The 14,832-nt window shown below is 43.9% G+C and overlaps 6 protein-coding genes across 6 annotated transcripts; 1 reads left to right on the plus strand and 5 right to left on the minus strand.

Moving 5' to 3' along the window:
• Nucleotides 1-153: 153 nt before the first annotated feature.
• Nucleotides 154-864, minus strand: TRIVIDRAFT_46295 (uncharacterized protein; the record flags this gene model as incomplete). Its single annotated transcript, XM_014098113.1, has 1 exon — nucleotides 154-864. The coding sequence occupies one exon, from the start codon at nucleotides 862-864 to the stop codon at nucleotides 154-156; it is 711 nt and encodes a 236-aa protein (XP_013953588.1).
• Nucleotides 865-1,932: 1,068 nt separating this feature from the next.
• On the minus strand, nucleotides 1,933-4,188 carry TRIVIDRAFT_46724 (uncharacterized protein; the record flags this gene model as incomplete). Its single annotated transcript, XM_014098114.1, has 5 exons — nucleotides 1,933-2,624; nucleotides 2,698-2,969; nucleotides 3,029-3,217; nucleotides 3,290-3,841; nucleotides 4,061-4,188. 5 exons carry the CDS (start codon nucleotides 4,186-4,188, stop codon nucleotides 1,933-1,935), a joined length of 1,833 nt encoding a protein of 610 aa, XP_013953589.1.
• A 619-nt stretch (nucleotides 4,189-4,807) lies between these two features.
• TRIVIDRAFT_58181 (uncharacterized protein) lies at nucleotides 4,808-5,965 on the minus strand (the record flags this gene model as incomplete). Its single annotated transcript, XM_014098115.1, has 1 exon — nucleotides 4,808-5,965. The coding sequence occupies one exon, from the start codon at nucleotides 5,963-5,965 to the stop codon at nucleotides 4,808-4,810; it is 1,158 nt and encodes a 385-aa protein (XP_013953590.1).
• A 960-nt stretch (nucleotides 5,966-6,925) lies between these two features.
• On the minus strand, nucleotides 6,926-8,570 carry TRIVIDRAFT_156442 (uncharacterized protein; the record flags this gene model as incomplete). Its single annotated transcript, XM_014098116.1, has 3 exons — nucleotides 6,926-7,616; nucleotides 7,726-8,397; nucleotides 8,461-8,570. The coding sequence occupies 3 exons, from the start codon at nucleotides 8,568-8,570 to the stop codon at nucleotides 6,926-6,928; spliced, it is 1,473 nt and encodes a 490-aa protein (XP_013953591.1).
• A 2,056-nt stretch (nucleotides 8,571-10,626) lies between these two features.
• On the minus strand, nucleotides 10,627-11,319 carry TRIVIDRAFT_156388 (uncharacterized protein; the record flags this gene model as incomplete). The annotated part of the gene is made up of 1 exon (XM_014098117.1): nucleotides 10,627-11,319. One exon carries the CDS (start codon nucleotides 11,317-11,319, stop codon nucleotides 10,627-10,629), a length of 693 nt encoding a protein of 230 aa, XP_013953592.1.
• Nucleotides 11,320-13,188: 1,869 nt separating this feature from the next.
• Nucleotides 13,189-13,755, plus strand: TRIVIDRAFT_224635 (uncharacterized protein; the record flags this gene model as incomplete). Its single annotated transcript, XM_014098118.1, has 1 exon — nucleotides 13,189-13,755. The coding sequence occupies one exon, from the start codon at nucleotides 13,189-13,191 to the stop codon at nucleotides 13,753-13,755; it is 567 nt and encodes a 188-aa protein (XP_013953593.1).
• Between the last annotated feature and the right edge of the window lie 1,077 nt (nucleotides 13,756-14,832).

A 14,832-nucleotide genomic window follows, 5' to 3' on the forward strand; every position in this document is an offset into this window, starting at 1 on the left:
CATAGATTGTTTATTCATTATGCCTTGTTTCATAATGTGATTGTACAGCCAACTGCCAAGTAGTGTAGATTTGAAACACGAATACTATGCGCACTCTGCACATGTGTTTAAGTATACCTATATCAGTATCTATCCAACCTATCCAATACACCTCTAATGATAAGAGTAAACGTGAGTAGAAATCTGCTGTCCCTTTTCGTCGTATCGTTTTGGAATGACATTCAGTACGCCATTGATATCTCTTGGCTCGTAATCAAGTAGCATGGCTGCCTGGATAAGAATATCTTGGCCGTAATTCTCCTTTATCCAGTGTGCAAACATATCCATACCCGCGATCGCGCCAGATCCTGTCCAGATATTTCCATCAACAACCCACTTCTTCTCTCTCGTCCATTTAACATTAGGATATATCTTTTTTGCATGTTCAAATTCGACGTTATTAACTGTTGCATTCTTTCCATCAAGGACACCTGTCTCTGCAACCACAGAAGCGCCGGTGCAGTTGGTAAACAACAATTTCCCTGCAGCAACATGGCGACGGATGAACTCGGCAAATTTTGGGTGCAGTTTGAAAGTGAGTGGGTTCGGCCCACCGACTAACAAAATGTCCAGCTCAGGACACTCATCAACAGTGGTAGTGGGCACAATGCTCATTGAGCTTGTAAGGGTTACAGGATCACGAGTGATGCCAATATGATGAAAGTCGAATTGGGGTGCTCGATCAATGATGCTTTGATCAATAGGACCAAGGGTTTGCATGCCTTCCAAGAACTCTTTAGTGAGACTGCCGAGAAGGTCGGTTGGACAGGCCACGTCAACGACTTGATAGTCGAAAGAAAGAATGCCAAATTGAATACGAGCCATTTTTAACTGTGCGTAGCTGAAACTTGAGAGTAGAAGAGATGTGTGGATGGTTGTGTATGGTGAAATGTTCAAAATGGAGGTGATTCTTCAGGCGGTATATATATTTGCGCTCCTCCCCCCTCATAGGAAACTGTTGTCGGTTGTCGCATTCCTACTCATATCCGATCAATTTCGGGTTTGACCATGGAACTGAGTTTTGTCATTATGCGGAAGCAGCTTAAACACTATACCTTTTTTTTTATGCATATGACATTATTCAATGGGTTTTTTGTGTTGTTTTGCAAATTCGCATGTAACGTCTTTTATCCAAGAGTTTTCGGCATTTCATCGTAGAGCTGTAGCGAGACTAAGTCTTTTTACGTCAATTGACATGGAATTTCTGCAAACGGGCAAATGGAACTTCATACTATTGAGAATATTAAAACACTGTATGATATTATGATGCAATATTAAGAATATGAGAGGCAAATATGAAAACATGCGAATATGTTGTTTCCTAAAGGCAGAACGGCTGGCCGTTCCGTCGGCAAGCGTCTTTTGTTTTGAGAACGTAGATAATAAGCGTTTAACCAAAATTGGACGTCCTCTTGTGACAGGTTGCATCAACGGCATCACATCCATCCGTTTATCCGACTTTCATCGGCTCTCGAACCATCCCCACCAGCGAAAAGCGGGGTTGGATCTTGGCAAGCAAATGCATTTATGAGTGGCTTGGTCCAGTAGCTGGACTTCGAGAGAATTATGAAAATAGTACGGCACATGGTCATACTAATCAATTTTAGAAATACTCTGGAAAAGAGGACATCTGAGATTAAATTAAGGGGAGAAATGTATGAGGAACCAATACCAGCAGAAATATATATACAGAAGCCGTTCCATCGGCATGACTTTTGTCAAGGTGTAATGCACGCCGACTTGGAAACCATATCAACGCCAGCGCAAAAGTAATGCTCAAAGCTGATACACATCCTAGAACAAACGTTGAGGCATACACTTGACCCCAATAGTATTCCGATGGCTGTGGTGATGTGCTGGCAACCATGGATACCCTAAAAAATAAACCGAACTCTACCACTCTGGTAACGCATCCCCATTTGCCCACCCTGCCGTCGTCGCCCAGAGATCCTGAAGTATCATGTCGTCGTCAGCACTAAATGCAGTTGCTATGTCCCCACCAGGCAGCGCTGTGGTAGGTATTTCCGCGTCTACTACCGACTGCCAGAGTTGAAACTGCTTATCCATGCTCCCATCGAGCATGGGGCATCCGAGGCTCAATTTTGGAGCTGTCATTCCATGTCCATGTTCCAGGATGAAAAGTCGTTGGGTATACTTGTCTTTGACAATTCTCATGACTGTTCGCATTGCGGAGAGGACATCGATCTTTTTTCCCGCACTTGTTGTGGGATCCGTCTCTTTACAAATTCTTTCCAAAATCTCATCGAACCGCAGATGGGAGCGCACCCAGGATGTATCGAAATCGGGGCATTCGGGTATCGCGAGTGACAACCGAATAGCAAGAATTATACCGGAGATGAATCTGCACCAGTCAGCCGTGGAGAATCTGGCCATAGTTGCTTCATCAAGACTCAGAATATAGTTGAGCAACTTCTGTATCGTATCTACGCTGGCATATAATTGAGACGCTTCAGGGGGTAGTGGTGGCCGTCCTTTGATCAAGTGTGGAGAAAGACGCGGCAACCTTAGAAGAGCGCCATCCTGCATGGACAGATGAACAAATAAATTCTGCATATAGACCACGGCTTTTAGAGTATCAGTTCCATGGGAATGAGGCATGTGAGGTATTTAAATTGGGGCGGATATGTCAAAACATACGCGTTGAAGCAATGTGCGGTGGTATGAGTGACTCTATATCCCGAAGCTGTGCTTCGAGGCCTAATAATACCAGTCGGCTCTGCTGATGGGTGTGGCTATTATCATCATTGATGGCGCGAAGTGCCTCTGTAGCCGTACTGGATAGTCGAACAAGAGATGCAAGCACAATGTCGTTGTCAACGTTGCTGCGTTCAAGGATCTTGCAGCAACTTTCTGTCCAATTAGTAAAGACTGGTGGTTTGTTGCCGCGGCTCTGCCATTCTGCGGGAATTCTGAGGATATATTAGAAGAAAGATAAGGATCTACCAGAAATACCAGGTTGATAACTCACGTAGAAGCAAGATAGAAATAGCCCAAGTATGCGCGGATACTATGAAGTTGCTGGGACGTTAGTCGTGCGTCGGTATATTGCAGATCAACCCGTGTCTCTTGGTCTAATTCCAGTTCGTGAATAATCTCAGCTGCCATGCGAATATAGCGAAATGGTTGTTTACTCCGTGGCCGTAGATGAAAGGGATACCTGATGTCATCGCGTCAACATTTCTCATATCAGCATTCTGGTTTCAGAACGAAACCGTCATAATATGCGTACCAGGCGCAGTAGATAAGGATTCCTTGGAGTATTTCCACCGTTCTCTCCCCACAGGCAACGAACTTCAACCCCAAGATTTTCCTAAATTCTTCGTCATATAGACTATTACTCTGTATAATTCGCGACCCAGACGCTGCAGCAAGGATGGCCAGTAGAACAAAGGGCTGTGTTGACGCAAGTAAGGAGACCGAGATATCCGGGCTTAATACAATGCAAGGGAAGTGACACAACATAGTGTGAAATGACGTCAAAAGGGACTCGGCAGAGGCAAGATTAAAGGATGGTTTGGCGTGGAGGTCCGGAATAGGTTCAGCATCTGTAGTAGATGTCGGAGTAGAGTATACGCTATGCATGCTGGTGTTGTGTTCGGACAGACCAGATCCGTCGCCAGGAAAGACGAGGCTGTCAAAGAAGTTGGCGTGAGCGTCTCGAAGAGATTGGAAACTATCTTCCACCTCTACCTTCAATGGTATTGCAAAGTCAATACTAAAACTCTTTGATGGCCCAGTAGCAGGCTGCGGAATTGCCTCGGGAACCAAATTTTGCTCTATGCTGGAAATTGGTCAGCTTCGTTGTGAACGCCGATGAGATTCAAGAAAAGAACACTACAATAAAACCATACTCACACCATCCGCCGAACCCTAGGCTTCGTCCTCACAATACATTCCCGTTTAGAGGCCAGGCATCTAGGCCGAAGCTTGTCAGTGTCATATCTCCAATATGGAGGGCGGGGTTGTCAGAGAGCGATAATGACTCGCAGAGGGTATATACTTGCGGCAGACGCCAGGCTTCTCACTGGGCCGGCATCGAATCTTGTTATCCCGACAAGCTTCACACGCCGCCAAAATTCTCTTCCTAGGCAAGCCGTCACCGCTTCCTTCAGGCTCGGCATCGCCCATTGTGAAAGTTTTCGCGAGTAGGCACCGACTGCAAGTATAGATAGTGCAGCTCGACCAGACAGCAACTAGAGCGGCGATGGATTGAAGGGGACGATCAGAGCAGAGATGCCAAAGCCATCACCATGCTAGTATGGGGCATGCTTTGGCGTCTGGCAGTAGTTCGGCAAATATTTCTGCTCGAAAGCTCGGAGGTTTTTGAAGCTCAGGGTGGGGGTTTAGTGCCAGCGCGGTACGTACTCCTGCTAAGTTAGTAGGCCTAAACTACATAATAGATACGAGTACTACGGGGTTCTCCGTATATAACGTGTAGTTCTGATACTGTGTGCAGAGCCCCGCCTCCTTAGAGCTCTATACTAGTAAGAGTGCGGGGGATGAAGAAGTTCATGAGCGTCAGTAAGACAGTGAGCCTGGGGAACATCCGCGCTGTGTATAAGATTGAGGTGAGCAGGCGGGCTTATTAACCCGTCCTCCACTAGATGCCAGAGGCTAGCAGCTCTGGTGTCAAAGCTTCCAAAGCCAGCAGCAGCCCGCTCTTCCAGTTTAGCAAGGTTTAAGTATAGGGTATTTCTTGGTGGCTAAGTGCTGCCATAATGTATATTGATAAAGCAATATTTTCAGTCTACCTATTAGCAAAACCTAGACGAATATCTTTTACTAATATTTCCGGCCTCTCAAAAGCTCCAAAGTGTTTTCCTTTGTTGACTTTGTGAAAGTGAATCATATTTGTGTAACCCTGCTCGGCCCATTTTTTGGGGTGCTTGAATATATCCTTTTCAAAGACAAGCACAGCAACAGGCATTTCAACAGGCTCAAAGTCAAAATTGAAATGTCGATCCTCCCAAAATATTCTTGATATGGAACCAGCACTCCGTGAAAACCAATGGACACTAATGTTATCCAACATTTCATCCAGTGTAAGTGCGTCTTCTGGATCACCAGCGTTGTCAGTCCAGTCTTGGTACTTGTCATAGATCCACATTGCTTGACCAATTGCTGAGTCAGAGAGAAGGTACGCAATTGTCTGTGGCCTTGTGCTCGAAATCCATTTCCATCCGCACATCTCATTTTGCGTAATATGGAATGCTTCCAATGCTCTGCTCTCCTCGTCGGTTGGATTCTCAAGGGTCTTTGGAATGGTTAACAGAAGATTCAAGTGAATGGCAACAAGGCCCATGGGTCGCATTTGTGCCATCAATGTCGTTATCGCGGCCCCGTAGTCGCCACCTTGAGCAAACCACTTCTCATAACAGAGCCGTTGTTCCATTAAGGTAATGAGAGCCTTGGCTGTATGCTCCATATTCCAACCAGTTTCTTTTGGGGGCTCTGTAAAGCCCCAGCCAGGTAAGCTGGGGATAATGACGTGGAAAGCGTCGTCAGGGCGACCGCCATTTGAAACAGGATCGACTAGCAGAGGGATGCATTTCAGAAACTCGACAAATGATCCTGGCCAGCCATGCGTGAGGAGAATTGCTTTTGCATTGGACTCATTTGAGCGGACATGGAAAAAGTGTATGTTCAAATTGTCAATCTTTGTTGTAAACTGAGGGTATTGGTTGACTTCTTGTTCAAATCGCCGCCAGTCGTATTCGTCTTTCCAGTATCTCGCCACCTCCCGAGCCTTATCCAGAGATGTACCCTGAAATGACCCATCAGTTACTTCTTTATCTGCCCATCTTGTTCTGGCAATGCGCTGTTTCAAATCATCAATCTCTCCTTGTGGGATGTGGAGAGTGAATGGTTCTATCGTCGCATCTCCAGTGTTAGTTTGATCGTCCATCGTGATGAAAATTTGTTATACTTGTAGCTCATTGACTTTGACAAGCCCCTTGTGTTCAGCCAGGCTCTTGCACTGATTTATAGTTTTCTCTACTGTCCTGATAATATGTACCCGCTATATTGCTCATTGCTACGCTATTTTAAATTCTCTTCATGTATCGGCCGCTGCATTAGCTTTTCTCGGAGCAAATGTTGAATAATCTTCTCAACATTACGGAGTATTCTGGACAAGTTTGATTTGGCAAGTTTATTGTAATCCGCACCAACAATATGACAGGGTACCGGCGGCTGCATACTTAGCGCGCATTACGTAGCGATATGTCAGTGAGCTTATGCCTCGGAACGGTTGGAGACGGTTGTTATAATTACTTGCAAATAAGGAGAGTAGAAAAAGTCGTAGTTCTGTTCAGGTTTGGTTTTTTTTTTTGAATGCGATCTTTTTCTTTCCTTTTCTCCATTCCCTCCCCTCGTTTTTCTCAGCTTTTGCTCATCACGTACACTAAGGCCCATGTAATGCACAGATGTCTACGTTTTCCAAATCTGTTTTTAAATAGGCACCTGCCAAGATAATTTACGTGTCCCACTGTCCCATCGCAAGGCGCGGTGTATATAAAAATACAAAAACTCTGTTTGATTTGAAAGAAAATCTGTGTATGTCTACATATTTTGAACGTGATCTTGAATATTTGATATATATTAACATTGGAAACAGACCTCAAGTCACGGTTTTGTATTTCTTCTGGACGAGTGGTAGAATTTGAAACGCGGTCATCGCGTCCGATGTCGAGACCCTAGAATATTCATTCGTGGCGACTGTTTGTACTACAGTATACCCAGTTGGATAATAAGAATTCCCATAAAGCAATCGACAAGGTCTTGTCTTTTGCAGAGGAGAATTGATGTTTGATACTCTGGATCTATGATTTGCACCATATAGCGGTGAGATGTGTCCTCTATTGAGTTAAGAACGCACGGCTGTCGCATTATGTTTTGTAGAAATGACAGTTTGAACACTTCTCAAAAGACTTCCTGTAAAACCGAATTTAGCTAAAATGCAAGTGCATTTCCGTGAGACCAACTTGCCTCCTAGAGTCCATCTTTGGAAAAAGTTATTCATCGTGAAGAGCATATCCTCGATTTCATCATGAGGAACGTAATTGTTAGGGGTATTAATAGCGGTATAAACAGCCCGCAGTTGACAGAATATCCCAATAAATGAAACCTGAGATGAATCGACGTTTTTTATGGCACAGAAAGAAATTTTAGCAGTGTCCCATATCATTTGACAGGAAGTTTGCAGTGTCAGATCATCCAATGAGCCGGGCATAATTGTGGCTTGTTTTGCGTGACTGTGTCGAAGTACGATGAGGGAACAAAGAGCAAGAGAAATAATGTCACACAAATACATGGAATGACTGTCCTTCGCTGTCATTAGCGCTACCACCAATGTTTGCATGCAATTTTCCACAGACGTATAGCTCTCATCAACGTCATATCCTTGATTTGAGCAGTAAACGTGATGCAGAACTCGCCCAGATGCCAGCACAACTTGGGTCATAGTATAGAGCTGCTGGGAAGGAGAGGCCCCAATGGATGCAGACTCTGCAACAAAATGGCGTCGAATATAATACTCAATAGCCTTGACAAAGGGACTATTCGGGATACAGAGTGATGGGATAGAGTTATCTGCACTCGATAGCATTATTATTCTATGGCAGGTGAGAAACATGGTCTTTGAATCGTTGAAGAAGGAGGCCGCACCGATCCAAGATGAGAAGCGACACTTTAGTCTGCAATGGAATCTCTGTCTCATGTGTATAAGACTCTGATAATGTCACCATAGTAAAGATGGAATTGAGTGTAAGCTGTGCTTGGTATACCATTCCTCGGCTACATTCATATAATCCAAGAAGAGCCTGAACTTCAATTAGGCGCGAGTTCGACTTCTCACGCAAAGAAAGTAGAGCTGTCATTAACTTCTTTGAAGCAGTATATAGCTTTTTCGGTCCTAAAGAAGCATTAAGATCGCAGGGCTGGAGGAAGTCAAACAGTAGTAATGCTAGAATAAGCAACGGCGTCGCTGTATCTCCCTCGCGCGGATCTCGAAGGGTTCGCGCATCTTTACGCAGCCGTTCAATGTCAATAACGGGGAACCAGCGGTGGATAGAGGATGAAAATCTGTCAATAAGGCCAGATATTTCTGTTTTACTTTCTTGTAGAATATCGCTCGTCAGCTGTGAAAAATAGTGGAAAGTTGTATCAGTAATTCTTGCACAATTGGATATCAATCGCAAAAATTCATTCTCGCCACGAGAAGAAAGATCAAAAAAGCCACGGGGTTCGCAGATAACCAATGGCTCGATTCCGCGCACATCTTGCATTAGGCCATGGGCGCTGCTTGAAAAGAGAGTATAGTCGCAGTGCCGTAGCTTTCTATCGGGACCCAAGTTAGATTAGTGTGCTGTATAACGAATAATCGCGCATAAGGAAGCTCACGAAGCACATCGGGAGCATCTAGGCAGAGCCCGATCGCATCTCTGCTTATGGAGCCGACACCTGGAGCAGACATTTGCTGCTGTACTAACCACCTGAATACTGGTAGCCATGTATCGATTTAACTCAAAGGAGCGAGAAAGAAATGGATAAATTGTATCATACTATTTTTGCGTCCCCTAGTACGATCAGATAGAGTTAAAAAGTGCGTAAAAGGTTCCAGAAGGTTTTTGGTGTTTTAGTGGATGATGTCCCCTCTGCTCCAGTAGGCGCACCGAAATTACATACATGTAGGTACCCCATGTGTCCAGCTGATTAATTATAGCTGCCTACCTGGAGTAACATTACTCCGAAGATAGACTGACCAATGGCATTTTCGTATAACTAGAGATAATGCTGTCAAAACAATTGCCAAGGACCGCAAGCACTAATGACCAAGCACACTTATGTCTAGCCGCACTATCCTTGTTTGCTCTCTCATCCTTACGTAGTCCTCCATAATTCCGAGGGTTTTAATTTGGCCAGAGTTGATCTCGTTTATTTCTGTCGGCAAGTCTGCAATCCTTGGGAACTGACGTGCTTCTTGCTCATCAACTCTGCTTGCGAGAATGCCAAGCAGCACGGCGATATGAGCACCTTGGCCTCTAACAATGTTAATAAATGCATGAAAGCTTTCCAGATTCGTATTGTCCAAGCTTAGGTAATTTGAGTAGGCCCCATTAGATACAATAAAGACGTACACATACGCTGTTCTGTCCCTCGAGGGTTTCCGTTTCCAAGGGGCCCCCCGTGCTTAAAAAACAAAAAAATAAAAAATAAAATAAAAACAGCGCAATCTGGTATTTCACTGCTATTCCATGACTATTGCTTCACCAACCAAAATTTCTGTCACAGCATGGTGCATAAAATCATCACGATCTTGTGAAGGGCGAGTAGGATAAATTCCTCACAGCCTATGCATTGCTCTATCAGCAAATACTCATTCTTAACAATGTCGAGTAATAGTAATTCGAGCGTAAAGTGGTATGATGGGGCCCAATTTAGACAATGAGGGTAACGCCATTCTAAGCGTAGGCTTGTATGAGACACTTCAAAGTCAACCAATTTGTTGCTGTATTCTCAATCGTGGTGTCCCTCGCCAGCTTCTCGATTTCACAACTTCCGACCTTTAGCTTTGTTTCAACATCTATTGTGATTGCTGCGTAAGACAGTATCTACCGCAAGATATCTTCATGCAGCGCAGTTGAGTGATACAGCTGCTTTATAACATTCTCTAGGAGCATCTAAGTTGATATCAAGAGGTAGAAATAAGACTTTAGTGTATTGCATTGGGATATAGAAGGGCGAATGTCACTCCAAGAATGAGTAGTGAACCACATTGGGCCAGATTGGTCCTGATCGCGAGAGCAAATTCGCCATTCATTAGATATTTTGAGTTTTCTAATGTATCCCCAAACTCTAATGGTCATGAATAGTAACGATCATCAACGACCTAGTGTATTTTGATAGTGTTCATGCGCGAAGCGCTATTGTGGACCAGGCACCATATCCACAAGTGTCGCAGCGGATCTCCTCAGACCTACGCCCCAAAAAACCATTACACCCACTCACTGCCTTCGTATGCACCAGAAAATTGATAGAAGTGAGTATTGAGTCATAGACATGGCCGTATACAAAATTAGCCTACAGCTAGGGTTAAAAAAAGAAACATACGAGAATGACATTAATCGATCGCTGCACAGGTTTTCACACATATATTGCACAAGAAACAAGGCTACTGAGACTCGTCAAATCACTCCGTAAACTCCGACTGGGTCCCAATTTTGAGACTGTCTCATTCGACCACTTTGAAACACTTCTTTATTTGACCACAGCCCATATCCAGACCAATGCATCCTTACGTTAGCACAAAGTTGTCAAATTAGCTCCATTTCTTTACATTTCTTCTTAGCTTGGAGGAGATAACTCCAACATCCAGACTTACTGGGACCCGCATCCCCGAAGAAAGATTTATACAAGTTGCTTAAATGATTTGATACATAGACACGTCTAGTATAGAAGAGGATATTTTGCGTCGAACTAAATATATATGAATTCGTAATTAAATTTGTCTAACTACCTATACACGACCTTTGCTTCGAGTGTTAACGCCATGGGTTTATAACATTTTCATACCTGTAGCCTCAATATGTCTTTGAGGTGAACTACATCAACAAACTTCGGGAGCACCTTCGACATTAAGAAATTGTGAACCTCTGGGTCGTCGTCAATGATGCCTTCTTCCACACAGATAATGTGAAAATCCAAGTCCGCGCCTGCTCGTGCTGACCCCAGGATGCTTCCCATAGTTGTCAGGCCTACCAACACAACATGGCGAATACCACGTGCACGTAAATACGACTGCAGATCAGATGATCCAAAGCAGCTTGGTTGCAACTTCCCCAAGACGATTTCATCTTTACCACCCCAACCACCTGATGGTACAATATCATCTGGAATACCGTAGTATGGATGATGAGGGTCGGATGGCGCGTTTGCAAAATAACCTGCATCTTCGAGTTGTTTCACCCATTTGCCGAGTTTATTGTAAGGCGACACAAACGCATTTGAGTTGAGGTTGAAGGGTAAAGTGTGATGGACAATGAGAGGCACACCATCGTAAGGCGCACTTCTGATTGTGGTATCCTGATTGGAACGACACTTAGAAATCTCGGCTCTGAAGAAGCCGAGAAGAATTTTGATCTTGTCAAGATAATCCTTTTGGATTTCGGTAGGAAAACGCTTCAGAATTTGTGTCTGCACATCTGAAAGAAGGAGAGCTGTGTGTGAGAGCTCCACAGGGATGAAGAAAGGTGATGTCATGGTTACTTGTATTGTGATTTGAAGTGTATGTTTGCTGTGAACGCCGCTGCTTGCTACTCTTGGGTGACTATTGTTGAGGCAAAGAATGATTGTATAGGTAGGCGTTTATATATGTATCAGCCGTCCTTAGGTTCAAAGGTTTTGCTATTCCACCGCAGTAGGGAATTCACCGAATTTACCGAATTCACCGGGCTACTAGTTGCAGGGAACATAATGCAGCTGTGTCTTGGACCAATCGGTTTCTGACAACGCCATTGCCATGTAGATTAGCATACTAATAACCGTTATCAATTAGAATCAGTATTACCTCCGATCCTACGACAACTATATCGAGGGAAACAGCTAGTTGACAACTTCTAAAAGGAGGCAACATATTAGAGCAGGAACAAATTTAGGCATCCTATCTATGGCTACGTCAATAGGGTATTAGCGATTGTTGGGGGTGGTATTACCGGCCGCCCCCAAGAAGCAGCATTGTTCAATTGGCTGGTAATAGTACCACTGTGGCAAGCACAGAATAGAACTCTCATGCGTGTCTGATGGTTTTGGTGTGTACAATGTTATAAGGTAGCGAATTTACTATCTAGGTTTCGTAGATATATTAACAATTTAACTAAATGTACATTTCAAGAGCATATATACATTATTTATAATATAAGGAAGACTGAATGTTGTAGTTAATAACATCGAACTGCATGCTTAATCGTTAAAATATGAACACAATTTAGAAGTAGGTAGCTGTCATATTAATCCATATCCGACATCCAAACTATTTTATCGTAAGCATGCTTACACAAAATTTCGCTTTATCATTGTCATAGAACAAAAGGGTTTTCATAAGCAATACCTCCCTCAGATAATCTCATCCAGGGATATACAAATCAATACCACCACTGTGGGTGATCCTATGAATAATTTCCTAGAAGATAGGAAATGGTGTCAATAGTTAATATATGGGCGCCCGTCGACCACGAGTAATAATTTTACTCTAAAATGCGTTCAACTTCATCCTTTGAGTAACCAATTGGTTGTAGAGGCTCCCAAGCTACTATTATCGGTAATAATGCTTCTGGAAATGGCGAACATCTCGCCCTGACCAGCAGTCATTTGAATAATATTCAAACCCTTGATTAGTTATTCTAAATCATAGGTAGTAGTATTCACATCAAAGCTGTTTCACAATCGATGAGTTACTGTGCCTGCTAGATTGAGACCCTTGGAAGGCACGTAGCATGGTGGTTTATAGCCGAGAAAAATATATCGAGTGCACCAACCTTCATGGCCAACCTGAAGAAGCCTCAGAGACACTCAGAACCGGCTTGAACTTATCCGATAACACGTCTACCTAATAGGTACAACGTTGCAGATGGCACAAAATACCGTGGACAACAGGAAGGCCTCCGTGCTATTCGAGGAGGGGGATACTGAACAAAGCGATAATAGTGGGGTCCAAAGGAGCAGCAAGGGAGAAGTACTGGAACGAAACCCAATGGCTATGTATTTAATGATGAGCTGACTTGAAAGAATATGGCTTTGCTTGTGGAGAAGCTGAGCATGTTTAGCAATTATAGTTACACCAAACATACTTGCCCTTACCACTTGGGGGTAGATGGCGCAGTGAGGTGTCACTGGCTCGCCCAGCTGAAGTGAAGCACCTATTAGATGTTTTTAATGGTCTGGGTGGCTTGAACTCTAAGCATAAAAGGCTATCACCGATGACAGCCACATGTTAGCTGGAGGCGTTGAGGGGCTGTCCTGTCTCTGGTATCCGAATTATAAAATACGATGCACACCTTGGTTACTGCCCGCATCATCCCACCGTATCTTATTTTCATCCCTAGTGCATTTCCCAAATCTACAGTCACCATAATGTTCAATCGTCGACGGAGACCAGTTCTCGGCGCTGCCGTACTTGTTGGCGCATCTAGGGCAGCCGCTAGGCACGAAGTACAGAGACAGGCAGTTGCGGAATCTCAACGTGAGATGGACATACAACGTGAGGTCGAGGTACGGAGGCTCCGAGAGGTAGAAATGGAACAAAGAACACAACGCGCCGTCGACGAAGCGATGAAGAAAGCAGCTTTGGAGAACCCAGCTCCGCAACAGAGCCCTGCTGTGATGATGGTGCAACCGCCTCCACAGCAATTTTACAATAACCAACAACCGATACCAATTCAATCGCCAGGACAGTCCTACACAGTGGGTACAAACATGATGCCTGGCCTACAGCCGGAGCAGATTATGCGCGCTCCATCTCCGCAACCTCCAGCATACTCATCAGAGTCCCTATCACAGGATAGGCCAAAGAGTGCGCAAGGCATTGGCTCTGCGTCACCAGCTCTAGAGTCGAGCGTTCGGTATTGTTCCCAATGTGGCTTCAGTTGTCAAATCGGGGATAAATTCTGCAGCCGATGTGGCTCAAAGCAAGTTCCCTAAGAGTGCAGGTTGGAAGAAGTGGCTTATAATAATTGATTGTTGCTTGCTTTAATATCACAAGTGGGAGTCTTGATTTGCGGTTACTGTTTGCTATTTAAGGGAGGTGGATTGTTTGTTCGCAGCGATCTTGACATGTTTGCATAGGTTCATTATGGACAGCCAGCATCAATATGAGCGCATTATAATTATTACGCACCTTAATCCCTAACTTCCACACGGGATTATCCATCGTATTTCCGTTCGGCGGATTGAGATTTTGTATTTCCGCTCCGCAGATTATACTACTGATTTCCATATGTCCTCTTTTCTCATATATTTCCGTCCGCAGATTGCAGCAAGGGTATTAGGAATACGTCCATACCCTACCGCTCGGCATGTGTTCCTATTCGTCCGCAAGCCCCTGTTATATCTGCCATACCAATGCTGTCATGAAGTATCACAAGTTAAATGTCGTTGAGATATTTTATGTAGCATTGAAATCAACACTTCATTACCTGTCTAAATTCCATATTGCTTTGTCCCTTAACCTACAGGGTTGCATTTGCTTATGCCCTCAATTGTACTAGACAAGGCACGAGGCAAATTCTCTTGCTATACCATAGTCCTTCCTTTATGAACTTGGATTTTGCTGAGATTGTCAGTTATATTATTGCTACTTGCTTGCCAGACAAATAATCTGCTCCATCTCCACTAGTGACTATGCAAATGTATTACCAGGAGATGACGTAGTCCGAGATCTTACTTCCGTCAGCCCATTTTTAGTTCATCTTTTGCCCACTGCGGACCCCGTAATAATCTTTTCTGATAGCCATGCGACGATCTTCTGTGAAATTCTTCTCATCAGGTTGTAATTTTGCAGGTAATTCTGGATATGAAAAGGTTGCTTCTAAGGCGTCCATATCAGGAAAAATTGTAGTAACCACAGCATCGCAGTCAATACTCGCGTTAGTGTTGTGAAAAAGAGTCCGAGTATTTTCATTATTTTTGTGAGTTATGAATTGCTAATGCCCATTTAATGATCTAGTTTCTTCAGCCACCGGAATCTCAAAGTTTTTTACAACAGAATATTGAAGAACG

Source organism: Trichoderma virens (genome assembly GCF_000170995.1).
Source record: "Trichoderma virens Gv29-8 chromosome Unknown TRIVIscaffold_83, whole genome shotgun sequence".
Classification (NCBI taxonomy): domain Eukaryota; kingdom Fungi; phylum Ascomycota; class Sordariomycetes; order Hypocreales; family Hypocreaceae; genus Trichoderma; species Trichoderma virens.